Source organism: Balaenoptera borealis (assembly GCF_965194805.1).
Source record: "Balaenoptera borealis genome assembly, chromosome: 4".
NCBI classification, from domain to species: Eukaryota; Metazoa; Chordata; class Mammalia; order Artiodactyla; family Balaenopteridae; genus Balaenoptera; species Balaenoptera borealis.
In genome coordinates, this window is record NC_138861.1 from 114,920,685 (window position 1) to 114,942,431 (window position 21,747).

General features: G+C 36.5%; 1 protein-coding gene and 1 long non-coding RNA gene across 8 annotated transcripts in view; one reads left to right on the forward strand and one right to left on the reverse strand.

Annotated features, from left to right (window-relative positions):
• Positions 1-8,206, reverse strand: part of CENPE (centromere protein E) — a gene marked incomplete at its 5' end in the record, with an annotated part of 73,929 nt that extends 65,723 nt beyond the window's left edge. For all 7 annotated transcript variants that reach the window (XM_082389057.1, XM_082389059.1, XM_082389060.1 and 4 more), the window contains 8 exons: positions 1,542-1,607; positions 1,685-1,752; positions 1,911-1,992; positions 2,438-2,557; positions 3,698-3,816; positions 3,933-4,022; positions 6,404-6,495; positions 8,004-8,206. In XM_082389057.1, the coding sequence (XP_082245183.1) occupies positions 1,542-1,607; positions 1,685-1,752; positions 1,911-1,992; positions 2,438-2,557; positions 3,698-3,816; positions 3,933-4,022; positions 6,404-6,495; positions 8,004-8,206 (840 nt within the window). The remainder of the gene's footprint in view (positions 1-1,541; positions 1,608-1,684; positions 1,753-1,910; positions 1,993-2,437; positions 2,558-3,697; positions 3,817-3,932; positions 4,023-6,403; positions 6,496-8,003) is intronic.
• A 40-nt stretch (positions 8,207-8,246) lies between these two features.
• The window catches only part of LOC309627298, a 293,684-nt gene continuing 280,183 nt past the window's right edge, over positions 8,247-21,747 (forward strand). The window contains exons 1-2 of the long non-coding RNA XR_014243659.1: positions 8,247-8,349; positions 13,430-13,507. This is a non-coding gene — a long non-coding RNA (uncharacterized lncRNA). The remainder of the gene's footprint in view (positions 8,350-13,429; positions 13,508-21,747) is intronic.

Consider the following 21,747-nt stretch of genomic DNA (forward strand, 5'->3'; position numbering starts at 1 on the left):
TGGTGGGATGAATTGGGAGATTGGGATTGACATGTATACACTAATATGTATAAAATGGATAACTAATAAGAACCTGCTGTATAAAAAAATAAATAAACTAGAACTCAGAGACTTTAGAAACAATAAATATTTGACCATCGTCAACACAGAAATGGTAACAAGGGCAAACAAGGGAAGAAAAGCCACAGAACACTCCTGTGCTTTGATTAAGAGCGTAGGAGGAAAGAAGCCACAAAAGGGAATAAAGGAGCAGAGCTAAGAGCACCTGGATGTTATTACTCCAGAAAGGCCAGGAGACACTCATAAAAAGACCACCTCCAAAGAGCCAGAAAAAGACTCTTTGGGGAAGGCTTCTTTCCAAGGTGAAACTTAGAGTAAGCGGGAAGTCTGGAGTGTTGGACCAGATGGTATCTATGGTCCCTAGATGATGGAGCAGCAAATAATATAAGAAAAGACACCAAACAGATCACTGAATATGTCCAGCTAAATTATAATTAAATATAATTATAATTAAACTTAATTTATAATTAAAGCTAAACTATAAGAGAAAAGTTAAAATTGTAGTGATATATCACAGGCTAGGTTTGGAAAACAAAACAGAAGTTAGGTTTTATGTTTTTCGTTGTTGTTAAAGACTAGTCTACTAAAATAAATGATATACTTGTATAGTAAAATAACTGAGGTGAACTAGAATTAGATACTTAATTAAGACTCTGATTTTTCAAAATCTGAAAAACAAACGTATTATAGATTTATTACTTTTTCCCCTGAAGTTTTCAAATCAAATTGAGAAATCTTACATCATATCCCACATCAAACTAAAGAATTTAGGCCTTGAAGACAGAGAATAAAGCAATAATGGTAAGGAATAGAAAGGAAGCACAAAAAAAGAGAAATGATACAGTGCAGCAAGGAGGAATGTTTGCATAATGCTTATATTCACTTATCAACAAACAGGTATTGAATATAAACTATGTACAATGTGTTGGAGTTACAAAGATAAAGCAGATATCACTCTTCCCTTCAAGGGATTTATAGTCTAAAACACTGTTTATAATACAAAGCTCATTTTCTTATTGTACTTAACTATGAACTTGAATAATCTGATTTATTTTTTAACTATCTCACCCAGGTTTTTATTCATCTCATAAGTTTCAATACCATTAGCAGAGACCAAAAAAACCCTCAAAACCCCAAAACCACAAACACACAAAAAAATCACCAAATTCCAAGATTACTTTAACTCTTAAATGTGCATGGAGTCAATCCTTCCTCAATTACTAGTTAGGGAAAGCCTCAACTCCTACAGTTCTTACATCTAAAGTTCAGGAAATGGCAGCTATAAGATCACAGGAAGTAAGATTCTCTCAACTCTTCCTACATATCCGCTAGTAATCTCATGTTAGTGATGAGACTAAACTACCAATTTATAGATGCTTTTGCCAATTAGTTAACAGTTCTCATGAAACCAAACATCCAGCAGCTAAATTAAATTTTGGTTCGGCTCATTTAGTATATTATCACGGTTCATCAATACTCACCAAATGGGACACCTTGACAGATCCTTCAAAATTAGAAGGTTCACCTTTCTCTCTACTTTCCAAAATCTAGAAAGAAAAGGCAACTTGTAGAAAAATTAGTGTATTTTTAATTGGAAAGACCAAATATAGAGAGAATTACCTACCATCCTAAAAATGGTATGAGAACGACTACTTCTTTGATTCATTTTTGTAATTCCATAATGCCTGTTCTCTGTAAAAGAGTCATATTTCAGCTGCGTATATTAAAATCCAAAGAAAAACACTAACTTGTATTTAAGTTTAGAAGTGAAAAGTGTGATTTAAAGCCTAAATACATTCAATTAAATAGTTTTTATACGTGTTTTGAAGAAATACAGTATAAAGTCTTACTTTCTCCCTTTGTGATCCACTTCAAAGCCATTTCTGATGTATAAACAACTTCTTCTGTGAGATCAGCCACATACACATTCCTCTGAAACAAGTTTAATTATGGGAAAAGTAGAGAAATATAAGTCACTTAAAATTTTGCATTTCAAAAAGAAAGTGCAAACTATTATAGAATTCATTTGTGGAAGTTGAGTAGAAAATGGGTACTTTTATTCTGTACAAAAATAACAACTAAATCTATGCTATTTACAATTTATTTCCTGTATCAAAATACACCGAATTCTAACCTGATACTTCCAGCTTGCTCTTTTTAGGCACTTATGCCACAATATTATAGCTGTCAATATTTAAAAACTATACATGTTACTTAAGAGATAATCTCTATAAATGTTTAAGAAAGAAAATAAAAAACAAACCATAGTAACAGGAGACACTTTAAAATATATAGAAATTAAAGGCAAATGTTCAAGAAAAATAATCCCAATGAGTAACTCTATTTTTTGAGCCACTCTGTTAACTCTGTTACTCACATTGAAGTCTTCCCGAATTATTAAAGGCTTCATTTTTTCAGTGCCACAGAGTAAGTCTGTAATGGTTTCATTGTATATCTCCATGTAAGACACACGTAAAAGAAATTCCCTATCAGGAAACTAGAAGAAAAAGATATGTGAAAACATATCAGAAAACATCAGAGATCATCCAACTATGAAAACCTAATAATGAATGCTTATGCGCTAATATTAAATATTAAAATATTCTTTGAGAAACTATCTTTTAAAAATTTTTATTTATTTTTTAGTTGATGTGTAGTTGACCTATTCCACTATGTTAGTTCCTGGCACACAACATAGTGATTCAATATTTCCATACATATCAAAATGATCACATGATAAGTCTAGTTACCATCTCTCACCATACAAAGATGTTACAATATTAGTGACAATATTCCCCATGCTCCACATTTCATCCCTGTGACTCATTTATTTTCAGACTGGACATCTGTACCCTTTAATCTCCCTCACCTATTTCTCTCATTCCTCCAATTTCCCTCCCCTCTGACAACCACCTGTTTGTTCTCTGTATCTATGAGTCTGTTTCTGTTTTGTTTGTTCATTTGTTTTGTTTTTTAGATTCCACATATAAGTGAAGTCATGTGGTATTTGTCTTTCAGGAAATTATCTTTGTAAAACAAACAAAAAACAAAACTTCCCCTGTGCTTCTATATTGATAATAACAAGCAACAACAACAGCAAAGCATTGTTTCAGAAATAATGAAAAGTATAGTATCATAGAATTATAACAGGAAAGTACCCAGTCCAATTCTCTAACCTCAAAATAAAACTTACATATATTCAAGAAATTAAAAATAATTAAAATGATGAAAAAACTAATTTAAAACCAACTCAACTAATTAGCTTGCCTAGTCTGACCTTCTGATTCCCTTGTCTTTTATCTAGTCTACTTTTTACTGCTCCTTAATAATCACTGGTAGCTAAACAAAGGCAATGAGGACCTAATCATCATGATAAGACTTTCCTGTTCCTTAATGCCCACTTTTTGGTGGGAGTAGTGTTTCATGATTCAAAGGAAAGAATGAAAGAACTTTAAGCTTTGTAAGTTAGTAAGTTTGTGGGAAAAAAATGAATCTATGCTATGCCTTCCTTCTTTCCTCATGGATAATCAAGAGATAACTATAAATATACTTCATCATTACAAGAGAACACTAAGGTTGCTATCCTATTATCACCACTTTTACCTGCATGTACTAGAAATTTAGCTAAATTATTTACCTTCTTAATTTTTTGGAAAATGTCATGAATTGCCCTGGGTATTACTCCCAAATAATCTTGTGACCCCAACATAGTATATGTTTTTCCTGATGCAGTCTGACCGTAGGCAAATATAGTACCTGCAAAAACAAAACACACACATGCAAAGATTAAAAATGAATCTATAATGTATAAAACTATCAATACTTGCTAAACAGACACCCAAGACTGAAATGTTTTTGCAGTGAATACACACCATTGTAGCCTTGTATGGCAGAATCTATGATTGGTACTGCTATTTCTTCATACACATTTTTAGTAGTTTCATTACTATGAAAGACACGATCTAAAAAACAAAACATAAAGTTAAATCAAACAAATTAACTGTTTTCATTCTGAATTAGTAGTTGCCCACAGAAATAAAATTGTCAGGATATGGTATGATAAAAGATTTAAGACACAATATTTCCTTCAACTTATTGGTCCTCTGAAAATACTCTTCTCTTTAGGTAAAATGTGTTGGTCCTCACACAGAAAAAATACAAGTCTGTTACCCTATGTGCTTTCAAGAGGCAGTAGGGCATGGTGGCTGAATATGGGGGTCCAGAATCAGACTGCCTGCAAATCTTGGTTCTGCCACTTACAGTGTGATTTTGGCCAAAGTGGTTGATGTCTCCGTGCCTCAGTTCCCTAATGTGTAAAATGGATATATATTATCTTCCTCATAGAATTATTGTGAACATATGTTAATACTTAGGAAATATAGACTATTACTATTCTTTGAGAAATGTTAATGTTTTTAACATACCTAGCAAGAAGGTCTAGCTCAAACGAAACCAAAAAATGCAGATATTTGGAAGAAAAGTACTGACCAAAGCTGAAGTTCTGCTAAAGGCTGGGTTTAGAGTAGCATTTGCACTGATGAATTCACAAGTCCAGGATGTGGTTCTCTGCTTTTGTTAGCACATTAAAAATAGACCACTCTTGGGCTTCCCTGGTGGCGCAGTGGTTGAGAGTCTGCCTGCCAATGCAGGGCACACAGGTTCGGGCCCCGGTCCGGGAAGATCCCACATGCCGCGGAGCAACTGGGCCCGTGAGCCACAATTGCTGAGCCTGAGCGTCTGGAGCCTGTGCTCCGCAACAAGAGAGGCTGCCATAGTGAGAGGCCCGCGCGCTGTGATTAAGAGTGGCCCCCACTTGCGGCAACTGGAGAAGGCCCTCGCGCAGAAACGAAGACCCAACACAGCCATAAATAAATTAAATAAATAAATAAATAAATAATTAAAAAAAAAAAAATAGACCACTCTTTTAGTGGTGCCCTCACATTAAAAAGCTCACAAGAAATGGATTTGTAAATCAGGAGGGAAATGTACTGACCTACAATGAGAAATTCAGTGATCACACTGCTTGCACCATGACCACACATCTGCCCTATCGGCAGAACAATATGGAAAACCAAAGTGCCATCTGAAGGCTGCTTAAGGGTCATGATTTTAGAGCAAGGAGAAATGGCAGAATGATTCAAACTTTAATGTTATCTGTTTCAGACAGCTGGATGAGTCCAAAACCTTCACGGGCGTATATGGCTACTGAGAATCTGTGATACTTAGGTTTTATAATCTCTGGCACATATTACCTTTTAAAAATTATGTTAATACCACCAAACATTCCTTTACCAGGAATCATTTTCTCTTCTACGTATCTTTGTGGCTTTCTAGTTAAACACTAATTTGACAACTTAATCACTTACTCCTGAGGTTGCTGACAGGCTGTCACTGTTGCTCTATGGTGCCTAAGTGGCAGCATGGTAGTGTGGCTGGAACACAGATCTGGAGCCTGACTCTTTCATTTGCTGGCTGTGTGACTCCAGGCCTCTCTGCTTCCTCATTAAAATGGGAAGGCCAAATATATAGGCTTGTTAGGAGGATTAAATGAGTTAATATATATGAAGTGCTTAGAACAGTGCTTGGCATATTGTCAGCACTATATACATGCTAAATCAATACACAAATCAACCTAGTCAACCGTTAGGTCCTCCAAGTCCCTTTGTCCTAGCTAGCTCTCACTCATCCTGCAGGTCTCAGTGTAAGTGGTACCATTTCAGACACCTAGATTAGTTAGATCCCTGCTATAAACTCCCACAAAGCTTATGTCATCATAAGTGTAAATACTTGTTTAAAGCCTTTCTTTCCACCAAATAAGATCCACAAAAGCAGAGGTAGGTCCCTGCTGTATTCTACCAGACAAAGAAGGAATATCTTCACTATTTATTCTTTAAAAAGTTTTGAAAAACAACTGAAAAAAAAGAAAAGAAAGGAAACAAACAACAACAACAAAAGAAACAACAACAAAGAAACCAAACTGGAAGATCTTAAAGATGACTTGACATTAAATAACATATTTTGGGCTTACAGAGTTTTATGCCACAAGTACGTTGACGAATAAGAGGAAAAATGTTAATTTCAGTTAAAAGGCACTATGACTATAACTGTGTTTAATTTTTTATTTACTTATTATTTTTTAAATTATTGCTATGCTTTAAGTGTCAGTTTATTATCTTACTTAGCATACATGAATGGATGAACAATTTTTCAAAGTTTCCACTGAAGCAGTTTACTGAAGGCTTAGTTTGATCTTTAGTGACAAATCCAGTGTTATTCATAAGGCTTTTGTACTCATAATAGAAAAATGATACCAGGTTAACTTTTGATGCTGTTATAAACTTACCAAAATTGAAGGATTTACTCCCATCAACTTGATAAATTGTATTATTGTCAGTTTTCCAGTAAACTTGAGTATCTTTTCCAAGCGCCTCTTCTCTAAAAGAATAAAAAAAACTGCATTTTAGAATAACTGGTCACAGAAGTTGTGTTACATGAAAGGTAACTGAAAAGACCTCATCTTCTGATGAATATTTTAAAAGATGGTAATGACGTATACCATAAATAGGATAAATGTGGAAAATCCACCTTTGAGGGGTCAAAGGTGGATTTTAAATGGGGCTTCGTGACCTCCTGCACTTTCATGGGAGTTTCTTTGTGAAGCTCTTCACTTCCACCTTCCAACCCAGTACTGGCGGCTGAAAAGATACGTTGAAAATGCAACTCTGATTATGTCCTTCTTGCTTAAAGCCTTTAAAAACCATCTGAAATCCTTAATTTGGCACATGACACCTGGATCATTGTAATTTCTCTCTTCGACCCACATCTTCCTCTAAATTCCTGTATACACCCTAACTCCATACAAATCAACTGCCTGAAGGTCACTCCAAAATAAGATTTGAACCCTCTCTGCCTGGAATACCCTGACTTATGTTTCCATTGACTAACTTAACTCTTCTTTCATTCATGAAGAGTATCAGGAGTTTCCTACACAGCCCTGTCCCTCCCCTAAACTGTCATCTCACTTAAGGACTGAAGACTCCTTTAGCAAACATTCTCCACCTGTCTATCATAACACCTGTCATGATGTATTATAATGCTTTCTTTATGTAGCTTTCTTCTAATGCATTAATGAGCTTCTTAAAAATAGGAAATTCCTCATTTTGCTATTCTTATTTATTAAACACCCAGTAATGGTTAACAAATGTTTCTCAAACAAAATGTGTCAGCATTCTGGGGCAAGGGCCCGAGACAGGAAAAGCAAACAGACTTCATTTTCATTTCTTCCCCTTCCTGCTTTTTCTCTATAGCATTTATTACTCCAGTATCATCACTTAATATTCTATATTTTTCACTTTATTTTCTGTCTATCCCTTTAGAACGTAAGATCCACTGGGCAACGATGGTAGTGTGTGTTTAGTACAGTACACTGTACTAAAAAAAAAATCAATTTTGATGAATATTGGTCATTCAACATTCTGAACGTGGAGTTCAGTCACTGACTGAAGTGTTGAGTGTCTACCGAATACAATGCAACAAGACTGACTAGTTCTTGCGCTGAAGGAGTATACAGTAAAGGGGGGGAGTCAGTTAAATGTAAAATGACTAGCTGTGAAGAGTGCCAGTAAGAATTTTTCCTATTCGACTTTCCTGGGGGAGGGATGGGGAGCGCAGATGGGGGGGACGGCAGTGCTGCGCAGGGAGTAGGGTCTTTAATGTCGGCGAGCCTGAGTTATAGACTTAAGAGAATCCCACAGCTGGAAAGTATCCTCTAGATCCTCCGATCCTGGCCCGTCACTTTACACAAAAGAAACCAAGGCACAAAGCGGGTCAATGGCCGAGTTTCTAGGCAGCGGAGCAGGAAGGAGCAGCGAGGACTCACTCCTCCGCCTCAGGCCCGGGCCGGAGGCCGCAACGGGAACCTGGGCAAGGTCTGGCCCACCTACCTGCTGTTGAGCGGCCGAACCCGCACGCAGACGGCGACGGCTCCTTCATCGGCCATCCTGCCGGGCTGGATCCCAGGAAACTGTACAAAAACCTCCGCGCCCGGCGCTTCTGAGCGTAAGAGCCACCCCGCCTTTAAATTTAAAATTTCCCAAACGCCGCGTCTGATTGAGCCGCGGCCTCGTGACGTCATAGGCCGTTCCATCTGCGTCGCGGCGCGGGGGACGTCAGGCCGGCGGCGCGTCCACGGATAAGGGTTGAGGGAGCAGTTTTAAGGGTCTGGAGGAAAAGGAAGCTTGGGGGTCGCAGAGAGAGGGTCCGGGAAGCTCGTGGCAAGAGGCTCTCAAGGTAATAGCAGAGGTAACTATCGCCGTTGAAGTGCTGGCAGCCGTTTACAAACGCAATCCTCCACCCCACCCTTAAAGAGTTTGCAATCTGTGGAAAAACAAAGCCGAGAATTTTTTCTTCACTAACAAAAGAGAATTAGGACCTTTAAAGAATTACACTGTTTTTTGTTATTTTTTTTAAATTTAAAACAAAACAAAACAAAAAGACACCTCAAATGCCAAGAGTTGAAAGTTACTGCCCAGCCCAGAAACAGAAGAATCTTGTGCTCCTTGGAAACTCTTGAGTTTATGTTTTTCCTTTAAACTCCTTTTTTCCATTTTCTGTGAGTTCCTAAGAGGTTGACTTAGGAAGAGAATTATTAAAGATATTAAAGACTGGAAAAACTCGTTTAGTAGTGAGGTGAAACTTTTTTTAGCAGAAATGGGAAAGTGATTCTAAGTAATTCTTTCCCAGAAATAGTGCTTGGTTTCCTTTGTTTTAAATATGTGTCATAGTAAAGTATTAACATTTTCTTTAGGAGTAATTTCAGTTTTAGTTGATTTAAGAAGGATCAAGAATCATCCCCTTTTCCCTCGCCAAAAATATGACCTGCAGTTACTAATAATTGTTCATTATTTAGAGGATTAGAAAACTACTGATTTAGTAAAACTATGTTGGAAGGTAATCTGGCAATATCAATAAAAAACTGAATTGCTGTCCTTTATACCAGTAATTCTGCTTTTAAGGATTTATTTATAGATATATGAAGAATCTTGCTATATAGCCATATAGCTATTACTGTAGTTGCAGCATCACATATAGTAGCAAATGACAGGAAACACGTTGTGTCAATTAATAGGAAATGGATGACATTTTATCACTACAGTGAAACATTATGTGGCGAGTAAAAAGAATGATACAGCTCTTTATGTGTACTTTAGAAAGTCATCCAAGATGTTTCATTAGCTGGAAGAAACCCAAGATGCAGAATTGTGTGCACAGTATGGTGCTATTTGATATTTTCAAAGGATATTTATATGTCTGCATATGCATACATAATTTCTGGAAAGATACACAGAATATACCTAGTTTCCCTAGAGAGGGAGGACTAAGTTAGATAAAATACCTATTTTTCATTGTATACTATTCTGTGATTATTAATATTTTAAGCATGCAAATATTAAGTAGTTTCATTCAACTTGAAGAAACTAGCTGGTAGAAAAAAAAGTAGACAAAATGAGTTTGTTCATTCAAGATTTGTTTTGGTTAACCAAGAGTAGCCTAACCAAAATACTACCCTTTTTTTGCGGCTGAACTGTGAAAATACTTGGCTGTATCTAATAAGATAATACAGAGTTAAGAAAAGTGTGTTTTAACTGATTTTTAAAAAACGGTGGGCAAATATTGCACATTTTTAGCTAAAGGGAAGGAGCCTGTGAAGAGGAGGAAGGGACATATACTTAATGAAAGAAAGTCTCTAACAACAAAAGGGGAATTGATTCAAGAGCACAGAGGAGGATTAGCCTTTCATATTTGTGCTCATGATTGATGCCATGGCTGTTTTTGTTATCATCATAACAGCTGACATTTATTGAAGATTTACCATTGCCAGGGACTCTGTTATATGCTCTACAGGCATTTTTTTCATTTACTTTTTCAAATATGTCATTAAGAAATTTTCATTGAGTACCTACTATGTGTCAGACATGGTTCTAGACTTATGAGGCACAGAGTGAATAGACTAGAAAAGTACCTGCTTTCGTAGCGCTATTATTCTCTCAGGGGAGATGGATAATTCACAAATCTATGTCTATATATCTGTATCTATATATATATACCCATATCTATGTCTATATCTATATCTATATCTATATCTATATCTATATATCTATCAAGTAGTGATGAAGACTGAGAAGAAAAGTAAAGCCAGATCTGGGGAGAGAGGGAGTAATAAGGTGGGGGATAGGGGGTGCCAGTTTCTTATGAAACGTTCTTGTGGGAAGAAGCAGACAATGCATAATAAATGTGTAAGTAACTTATGAGGAGAGCATGGGCCACTGTAGATAGGGTACTCAAGAAAGGCCTAGGGGGGATGGTTGAGGCCTTGTATGATAAGAATTAGCCAGACTTGGGAGGGTGGGAGAGAGGGCTTACCAGATGGAGTGACAAGTAAGTCAGAGGACCCAAGGCTTGTATAAGTTTGTCATGTGTCTGAGGCACAGAAGGAAGGCCCCCATGGCTTGAGCATTTGAGGCAATGGAGAAAGGTCCTGTGGGATCTTGTCATGTTAAAATGTTATTCTAATGGTGAGGGGAAGCCTATAGAAGGTTTTATGCAAGGGAGTGAAAAGGGATTCACTAATTCCTTCAAACAAGATTTTCTTTTCTATTTCATTATGAAAATAGAAGCAGCCAGAAGAAACCTTGCACTGATTCCTGCCAACCTGTCTACCCACGTAACGTCTGTGCCCATTTACCTCATCTTCCAGATTTTAGATAGATGAAGAACTGTCTGTCCTCCGTTCTGAAAATCTCTCCACGTGGGCCCTAGATCCTACCCCTTTTCTCTTACTCTTGTCTGTCTCGCATAGTCATTTCCCCTGCTTTAATAAACTGGTCTCATCAGCAAACATATGCCTTTATTTCTCCCATCTTGGATATTTAATAAATACTACAAACTTTCTAATATCAAAACCTGCTAATATCAAAACTTTCTAATATCAAATTTTCCCCTCAAAACCTGCTTGATCCACCGTTTTCTGCAGGTTAGTTTACAGCAAATCCACCTTTCAGTTACCCAGGTCATAAACTATGGAATCATGATGCTTGACTTCTTTTCTCTCAGAGTTTACATTCAATGTGTCTGAATGTCTGTTGGGACTACCTAGAGAATATTCCAGAATATGAGCATTTATCACAACTTCTGCTATCTGCCTGGTCCAAAATACCATCTCTTCCTGGTCTTCATGTTCTACGTTTGTGTTGCCCCCTGCCACCCCCCAACCCTGGTCTATTCTCAACCTAGCAAATTGAGTGATCTTTTAAAAATGTAAGTTAGGTCGTGTTAATCCTCTCTCAAGACCCCCATTGCGACCCTCACCCTGATTTTTTCAGAATAAAGCCTATAGGCTCAGTTGTCTCCCAAGCCTTACGTGATCTTGCCCCTTGTGGCCCCTCTGGCCTTCCCTGCTACCATTCTCCCTTTTGCTCTCTCCCCTCCAGCCACAGCAGCCTCTTGGTAGTTTATTGAATACTGGACTGGCTCCCTCTTAAGGCCTTTGCACTGGCTACTCTGCCTGGTGGGCTCTTACCCCAGATTTCCATGTTTTCTTCTTCCATTTAATTCTGGCATCTGCTCAGATGTCCAGATGTCATCTTCTCAGAACTCTGTCTGTATAAGATAACAACTCTCTTGTCTACTACTTCTGTTTCTTTACTCTTCTTTTTTTTTTTTTTTTTTTTAACAATTGACATTTTTATTACCATTATCAGGCTCACTGTTATTTCTCCTCCAAACAGTTTTCACCATATATAATTCCTTTCATAAAAGATGAAAGCATTTTGAAAATAGGCTATTAACAAATATTTATTGAGCACTTCCTAAATCTTAATATGTTAAATAAGATCTTAGTCACCACAAATGTTTATGAGGTTTTTTTATCCCATATTTTTATAAATAAGTAATTCAATTTACAGAGTTTAAATGTCTCACTGAAGTTTATCCAGTTAGTAAATGACTTATCCAGAATATAAATTCAATACTTTCTTCCACTAGAGAATGAGCTCATTGCCCACTGACATCCCCAAATTTCTCCCACCCATTCTCATTACTGTCTTTACTCTTCTTTTAAAATATGTCTTTCTGATATAATATATATGTATTAATTTATGTCTATGTTATCTGTCTTCTCCCACCAGATTGTCAACTCTGTGAGGTTAGCAACTTAGTGTTTTTTGTTTTTTTTTTATAAATTTATTTTATTTATTTATTTTTGTCTGCGTTGGGTCTTCGTTGCTGTACGCGGGCTTTCTCTAGTTGTGGTGCGCGGGCTTCTCATTGTGGTGGATTCAGGCTCTAGAGCGTGGGCTCAGTAGTTGTGGCACACGGGCTTAGTTGCACCGCGGCATGTGGGATCTTCCCGGACCAGGGCTCGAACCTGTGTCCCCGGCATTGGCAGGTGGATTCTTAACCACTGCGCCACCAGGGAAGCCTAGCAACTTAGTTTTTATTTACTCCTTATACCCTGACCTAGAAAGATACTTGCAGTTTAGTAAACATTCAATTTAAAAAATTGCTTATTCAATTACTCAATAAATTGATATATTTATTACTCAATAATATTGCCTATAAATTAAAATATTCAGTTGCTCAATAATATTGACATAATTTCTGAAAAGATACATGGAATACACTTAATTTCCTTTGGAGGGGAGGACTGAGAAAACAAACCTACCTTTCATTGTATACTATTTCATAATTATTAATATCTTAGTGAATATTACTTTCTCCCCAAATTAAGAAATTAGTAGATAAAAACTGTAAATAAAATAGTCTACTCTTTTGTATTCTATTCAATATTGCTTTGGTTAACCAAATGTGAGCTAGTATAGACTACTTTTCTCACAGCTAAATTTTGAAGATGCTGGGTATATCTAATAAGATAACACAGAGTTAAAGAAGCTATGTTTTAATTTAAATTAAGTGGTTAGGGAGGGCAAAGAGATTTGTTAAAGATAAACAACGGCATATTAAAAATTTTAAGAGTTTATTTGATCAAAAGCTGATTTGAATCAGGCAGCATCCAGTCTAACAGAAAGGAGCTCCAAGGACCAGTATAAAATGAAAGACTTTTATAGGCACAAGGGGACAGGAAGTTATACTGGGCAAAAAAGCGGGTTGGTAATTGAAAAGTTACTTTTCTTTAGGGGATGGCCAGGTTCTGTCAGTCAGATTACCTAACTGATTAGGCCATTCCTGATTGACTGGTTTACGATTCCATTTCTGGGTGAGCTAAAACTGTAATTAAGTTCAATCTCAGTTTGTGGATATGGGGCTTAACATAAGTGACTCCATTTTGGGCATGTTGTTTTGTTTTTAACAGACTAAAGAACTTGTCTGAAGTTAAGGAACTTCTGGAGAGAGAGGCTTAAAATTTGGATGCATACCGTTTCTTTAAAAGGTAATCAAAAGTTTTATTGATTAACTTTTTTTTCTTACCTGAAAGATTAATACATGCATGTGATGAAAAATTTAAGTAGTACCAGAAGAGTCACAGTGAAAAGAAATCTTCTTCCCACGTATGATCCCCAGGGTGCTAGTTTATCTCCCCAAAGGCAACTGTGCCATATTCTAGAGTATTATCCTCAAATTAATCTATAGATACACACATATATGTATCTTTTTCTATATTGCATATCTTTTTACACAAATAGGTACCTGCTATACATGCTGTAGTGCATTTTGCTTAAAATGTGATCTTTACATACGTATTTTAATTCAGTTTAAAAGTAAAGTGAATTTCTGAGGCATGTTAATTGCATACACTTCCATGTTGACTTTTAAATTACTGGGTTTTTTTTGTTTGTTTGTTTTGTTTTGAAATCAAATTTGTGTTTATTTCTGCTGAAGCTGCAGAGGGCACTGTAATCCTTCTGAAAGCATGACGTAGCCTTAGATAGTGCTTTGCAGTTCTTGAATGTGGTGTAAATTTTAGGATTTGGAGAAGATCCTGGTATTAAAAATATGCATCATTTCAAATTACTTACTTGTACTCAGTTCTTTTATGCATCTCATATAAAATTAACTGCAGTATATTTGTATTATGCCATCACCTTCAACAGGAGTAATTTTTGTTTAATAGATACTATGTTTAATTTCCAAAGCACAAGTCTTGCTTTAGTTTTATGACAACTATTTGTGATGATCCCAGACATAGCATCCTTTTCTTTTTAATCATGGTTACACAGGGTTTGTGTGGCATCTTGGAAACTGCACTGACCTGGGTCAGTCTAATTCCATCATTTATAAACTATTGCCTCACTAAAAGATCATTTATCTCTGTGATTCACCATTTTCTCATCCACAAAATGGGGAAATTGGTATTTCTAAAGTTCCTTTCAGCTACAATAAGTGTATAACGTCTTCATAAAAAAAGAAACTTGTTAAAATTGAGTATGGATGAGTGTCAAGTAGAATATGGACGTGTGAAGGGGTGCGAAAAGCAATCTAGGTTACAGACAAAATCTGAGGTAGTCATAGTGCCACAGAGACTTATGGCAGTCCACCAAAATCCATTCCCCTCTTCCTGTCCAGAAGGTAAGACTACCCTCCCAGCCTGTCTTATACCTTGTCTGCTACTTCTAGGACTAGATAATAAAAACTTCACAGGTGCACTTTTCCTCCCTCGTCCTTGGTGAATATCCCTCCTCTTTCCCTCATTGACTGTTCCAGACCTTGACCACTGTCCTCAACCCTGGGTCCCATCCTCAACTTTACTGAGAAATCACAGCTGTCAGGCAAACCATGTCTCATCTCCCAGCCCTCCCACCCCTACAGCCTGAACTCCAACTGATCTATATCCCCACCAATTCTTGCCACTTTTCATGCCCTTCCTGAGAATGAGGTGTCTGCCATTTCTGAGATGGATCCTTCCATTTATGCCCTCGATTCTTTCCTCTCAGTCTCCTCCAGGACTTTGCTTCAGCAATTATTCTTTATTTCAGAAAAATGCTAGAAAACAACAAAAATAAGAATCATCTGTAATTCCAGTACTCTAAAAAATTATCTAGGGCTGTCAAGTGAATATTCCTTACCACCCACCCATCAAATTTCATCTTCCCTAAAGTGACTTATGTTAATTAAGTTCCTTTCCAATCTTTTTTTGAATAGATGCAAGAAATCTATATAGAGAAGCAGCCACATTTATATTTTCAAGAATGGAATCATTCTCTACTTATTGGTGTGCAATTTGCTTTTTACACTAACAGATCAGCATGCAGATCTTCCTTATTTTTGTCTGCCTAATATTCAATTTTATGGTTACATTGTAGTTTATTTAGCCAATTTTTTATGGAAATTTAGATTGTTGCCAATTTTTTCATTATAGCTTATAATACAAAATCCATCTATGTATTGATACATCTTTACACTTTCATGATTTTATTTTCATAGAATAGATTGCTAGAAGTTGAAATATTGACCCAAATGATATGCTTGTTTTGAATTATAATAAGTACTACCAAATTGCTTCCTGAATAATTTGTATTACAGCCAAGAGTATGTGAGTGTTCATTTCTCCATTCCTTCACCATCACTTGATATTATCAGTATTTCTATTTTTTCAATTTTATGGGGAAAAAGGATATTTTATTGTTTTAATTTGCAGTTCCCTGACTGCAAATAGGATTGAATGTCCTTTTATTGCTTATTAGTAATATTTATATCTTATTTTTTGAATTCTCTATTTGGATTAAATAGTCCTTTGCTTCTGTGCCCATTTTTTAAAAATACGGATTATGTATCTGTTCAAATATTTTGCTTACTTTTTAAAATTTAGCTGTTTGTTTTCTTACTTTTGAGTCTTAAGAGTTATTTATATATCCTAGATACAAGTCCTTTACCAGATGTTATTTACATATATATGCTCCCAGTTTATGATTTGTCTTAACAATGTCTTTCACACAACAAATGTTTGTAATTTTTATGAAGCCCAATTTATCATTTTTTTCTTTTATGTATTGCACTTTTGGTGTCATATCTAGGAACTGTTGGCCTAACCCAGGGTCACAAAGGTTTTCTCCTGTGTTTACTTTTAAAGTTTTATAGGTTTAGATTTTAAATTATGTCTATGGTCTATTTTGAGTTAATTTTTATATAAGATGTGAGGTATGGATTTAAGTTCATTTTTGGCATATGCATAGTCATTTGTGCCAGCACCATTCCTTGAAAATATTCTCTAGACTACATTGAATTGCCATTGTACCTTTCTAAAAAAGCCATTCGATCTTTTTGTTTGTGTCTGTTCCTGGACTCTCTGTTTCATTCCATTGATATATATGTCTATCTTTAATTGTTATTGTTTTAAGCTACTAAATTTTAGGGCAGTTTGTTATACAGCAATATATACCTGACAGAGTCACTGTCGGGAACGGTGAAATGTCTGAGATTTTACCCTTCTTGTAAGCTAACAAGTTAGCCTGCCACAATTTCATGGATGCTGGTAGAAGACTTCTGGGTCAGGGATGAGGAAAAGTTTATTACTTATAAAAAACAAAAATTTATTACTTATTACTGCAATAACAGTAGCCAGAATGTCAGCATTTTTGTACTGTTTTTTTTAAAATTTTTATTTATCTTATTTATTTATTTTTGGCTGTGTTGCGTCTTTGTTGCTGTGTGCTGGCTTCCTCTAGTTGTGGCGAGCGGGGGCCACTTTTCGTTGCAGTGTGCGGGCTTCTCATTGTGGTGGCTTCTCTTGTTGCAGAGCACGGACTCTAGGTGCGAGGGCTTCAGTAGTTGTGGCGCACGGGCTCTAAGCACGCAGGCTTCAGTAGTTGTGGCATGCGGGCTGAGTAGTTGTGGCTCACGGACTCAGTTGCTCCGCGGCATGTGGGATCTTCCTGGACCAGGACTCGAACCCGTGTCCCCTGAATTGGCAGGCGGATTCTTTAGCACTGTGCCACCAGAGAAGCCCCTGTACTGGTTTTTTAAACCCCAATTCCCACAAGACAGTGCAAAGAGGGTCAAGTGACACTTGCACACACAGTGGATTTAATCACAAAAGAGGAACCCTGAGCTTAAGAAATCTATATCTTTTATAATGGGTGGTAAGTATGCCTTTTCTTTGTTCTGCAATGAGACATCTTCATTTTCCAAGGCTTTTTCTTATACAGATATCCTTGAAAAGATATGTTGGTATAAAGGGTGCACAGTGCTTTACTTACAAGATCTACAGAAACATGAGATCTATGGAGAATTGTCTCCCTACATTCATGATTACTTCTTTCCTGAAATATTCTATGTCCAATAGAAATAAAATGAAAGCCATGATACCTACTAGCCACTTTCAAAAGTTAAAAAGAAAAACAAGTGAAATTAACTTGAATAACATTTTAGTTAATCAAGTATATCCAAAATATTATTGTTTCAACATGTAATCAATATACAAAAACTTTAATGAAACATTTTTACACTTTGTTCTTCATACAAAAATCTTCAAAATGAGTGTTTTTTATATTCACTGTATGTCAAAATTCTGATGCTAAATTTTGATCAGAACACTTAATCTTGTTGAGAGTTTATAAAATTTATCATTAAAAAATAGATTCACATACTCAAGTTATCTTAAACATACTTAAAAGTTTTTAAAAAACTGAATCAATTATCAATTTTTATATTAAATTAAAAATTTAATTCCTCAGGTGCACTAGGAGCATTTCAAGTCCTCAGTAGCCACATGGGACTGGTGGATACTCTGTTGGAGAGTATAGCTCTGATCCCTTCGAGTCTAACATATGTCCCTTCCCTGGTTCCCTTCTTTCTGGCCATTGCTCTTTGGTCTCCTTGGTAAGCTCCTTATCTTTGCCTTATTCTTAGATGTTATGGTTCCCTGTGGCTTCATTCAAAGTCCTCTGCTCTTTTTATTCTCTGTCCCCATCATTGTTTTAGTTACCATTTGTAGGCAGATAACTCCCAAATCTATATGTCTAAACCAAAATCTTTTCTAAGCTTTAGAAATATACATCTGACTCTATACCGAACATCACATGAACATCTCAAAATTTCCCAAACTACCCTCATACTTTTCATTAAATTAGCTCTGTCTCCTTTGTTGTAATTTTCAATTGGTTTACAACAACCCAGTTATCTAAGAGAAAAAAATTGAAAGTTACTTTTAACTCCTACTCTTGCTCAGAGCCCACAACTAACAAATCAACAAGTCTTATGGGTTTTTTTCCTAAGTATTTTTTGGACTCTTGCCTTCTTGTGCATCACTAATACCACTGATATATTTCAGCATCCCCTTCCTTTTGTGACTAACTCCTATTTTTTTTTCCAGAATCAGTTCAAACACCGTTTTCTAAGAAGCCTCTGGTTTCTTATCCTCTGTGTTCCTGTAGTACCATAGGTAGTACTTATAACTTGGAGCATTGTATGACTTCCCAACAGGCAGTAAGCTCTTTGAGAGTAGGGCTCAGTCTCATTTTCCTTATATCCTAGTTTTTAAATTATTTAAATGCTTGATGTATATCTTTTTGAAGCATCAGTTGATGACAGTTATTATGCCCTCAACATCTTCATGATATTATAAGAAGTGGAATACAGATACTTTAATACTTGTAAAAAATGATTGTCCCCAAAGAAGTTATTTCTCTACTGAGAGAAGCATGAAAATACCCATGAAGTAAGTTTCTTCCTGAAAATGTTAATTGATACACTACAACTAGAATGGACCATAATACATAATTTTTTTAAAAGATTTTTTTGATGTGGACCATTTTAAAAGCCTTTTATTGAATTTGTTACAACATTGCTTCTGTTTTATGTTTTGTTTCTTTGGCTGCGAGGCATGTGGGATCTTAGCTCCCTGACCAGGGATCGAACCTGCACCCGCTGCATTGGAAGGCAAAGTCTCAACCACTGGATTGCCAGAGAAGTCCCATAATACATAATTTTTTAATGCTTAGAGCCATCTCTGAAGTGCAATCTCTGAAATGAGTATATATCAGTAATATTGAGAACCACATCATTTTATTCCAGAATCTATGAAGGGCATTGCATATGTAATTAGCAGAACAAATTGACAAGTGGGGCACATACATAAACATTTGCATGGTGGGTAAGAGTGATTATTTTGATTATGATTTCCATGTATCTGTTTTTTTGCTTCTTTGACTTTTACAATCATTAATGTATACATCCTAGTACAAGAGGATACACTGAATTTTTATAATAAAACACTTATTTAATTTGGTGAAGTGTAAGATCTGCTCAACAGTAAAACGCCCTGGTTTCGCTTTATTGTTCATATGTTTCTCTAAGTATTTTGAGCGAAACTGTTCAGTTTGGTTTTTGAAAATTTATTTTTGAAGTTCTTTTGCAAATGTATGTGTGCGAACAGCCTGAATTTTCTTAGTGCACAGAATAGTAATGTTTATTTGAAAACCTAATAGTAGTACTCATTACAGCAAAACACTGACCTCTTTGCTAGAGTGTACCCTTGATTGTTTATTTTTCAATTTCTTCTAAACAAGTTTGTAATTAGAATTTTCTGTTTGTGAGATAACCTGTCATCTTGTGAGAAACTATTGGAGAGTTAACTGAAAGTAGAAGCAAATCCCAAGGAACCCCTAAAAAATAGCTCACCCCTTTACCTGGCTTCTTCAGACTGAAAAAACCCCCAAATAAATCCACTGATAATAACCCAATCCTGTAGGAATTAATGCATCTATTATTTGGAAACAGAGTTCAATGCCCACATTATCTAGGTAAGATATTTGAAAGCAGCTGCCTCAGAGGAACAGGAGTGGGTAGTAGATAAGGAGTAGAAACTGCTGTTTCTGTTTTAAGCTTTTTCACATGATTTGATTTGTAAACTCGGTGCACACAGTATTTCAATAAAAATAAAACTTAACGTAGAACAAGAAAACTTATAAAAAGAAATTATCAACCCCAAACCTGGGCATTAGTTCCTGTGTTTTCTTATACACTAGATGTACACCCATTGAAAGAAAGCTGGAGTGGTTCTCCTTGAGTGGGGCTTCTCTCAAAGCCCTTCCTGGAGATCAGTGGCTGGGGCAGGAGTCAGTCATGAGCAAACAGCTGGGGGGAGTCGTTACTTGTATCAAGGGAACCACAGGTGAGAGATTCCTCAAATACCCCCAAAGAGAAAAAGTTACTTCCCAATGTAGTCCTTTCCACTCCGCTTCCAAAAGCCAGTGTGATGGACTGATGTTTCCTGTCTAAAAGGGGAATGAAACCAGAAAACCACTACTTCTGGGATTCTCAGACATGTGTATCCTTCATAAAACCCTGGTCTCTACTCTGTGAAACATTAGAGCAGAATCCACTTGCATCATCCATGTCCTTGATCTCCTTTGCTTGATAATTGAAGAAATAGTAAAATAAAATGAAAATAACTCTAGCTGGGTCAAATTACCATTCTTACTAATCTTTGTCCCTTGACCAGATTTTGTCATTCAGCTTAGCATGATTGATGCTGGGGACAAAGTTGCCAGAATGAATTCATGATTTATGACGAGAGCTGGGAAAAATGGAGATAAGGATAAAATTCCCCCTCCTTTGCCTACCTTCTGGGCGTGGCGTGCTATAAGCCCATTGCCTTTGGAGGCATTAAGCTCTGGGTTCTCATCAGTGAGATCCATTTGGGTAGCCAGACAACTCAGAGGAAGTCTCCAGGTAGAGTAAAAGGGAAAAGAAAGATAGAACTTTTGCTGGTTTCTCTAGATTATGTGGGGAGCAAGCTGTTAAGACAGAAGGCAACTCATAGATCTAATGACCCTCTGTTAGAGCAGGTGCCTCTAGATGGGTTATATCACCTTTTCCACATGATGACTGTGGATAGTATTCTCTGGAATTAGATTGTCTGAAAGTATTTTATTTTCATTTTCATTCAGGATGACTTCAACCTACTAATAAGTGAATATTGAGAAAGATCAGGAGCTAATGATTAGTTTACCTAATTGTACTTGTTATTCAGTTTTATTTCTTTAATTGTTCCCAAAGTAACACGAGCCTTGTCAACTGTATTTTTTTTTAATATATTTATTTATTTTATTTATTTATTTTTGGCTGTGTTGGGTCTTCATTGCTGCACGCGGGCTTTCTCTGGTTGCGGCGAGTGGGGGCTACTCTTGGTTGCGGTGCGCGGGCTTCTCATTGCAGTGGCTTCTCTTGTTGCGGAGCATGGGCTCTAGGTGTGCAGGCTTCAGTAGTTGTGGCACACGGGCTCAGTAGTTGTGGCTCGCGGGCTCTAGAGCGCAGGCTCAGTAGTTGTGGCTCACGGGCTTAGTTGCTCCGCGGCACGTGGGATCTTCCCAGACCAGGTCTCAAACCCGTGTCCCCTGCATTGGCAGGCAGATTCTCAACCACTGCGTCACCAGGGAAGACCTCAACTGTATTTTTTTTAAGTGACATTATTCTGTTTTATTGTCAAAGAGTATCAAGCTTTAAAAATAAATGTCAAGAGTCTAATCAAATTTAATCAGAAAGTCTTTTTACCAAATGTATAAATATATATTGTACATTGTATACAATGCTCACAAGTGTACATTATATATAATGCTCACATTGACATAAGATCACCAGCTCTATCTCAATACACCATGTCAAAATGGACATTGACTAATTTTCCTCTTCATGAATAGGTACATACATAGTGATCATTATCTCTAAAGTAGT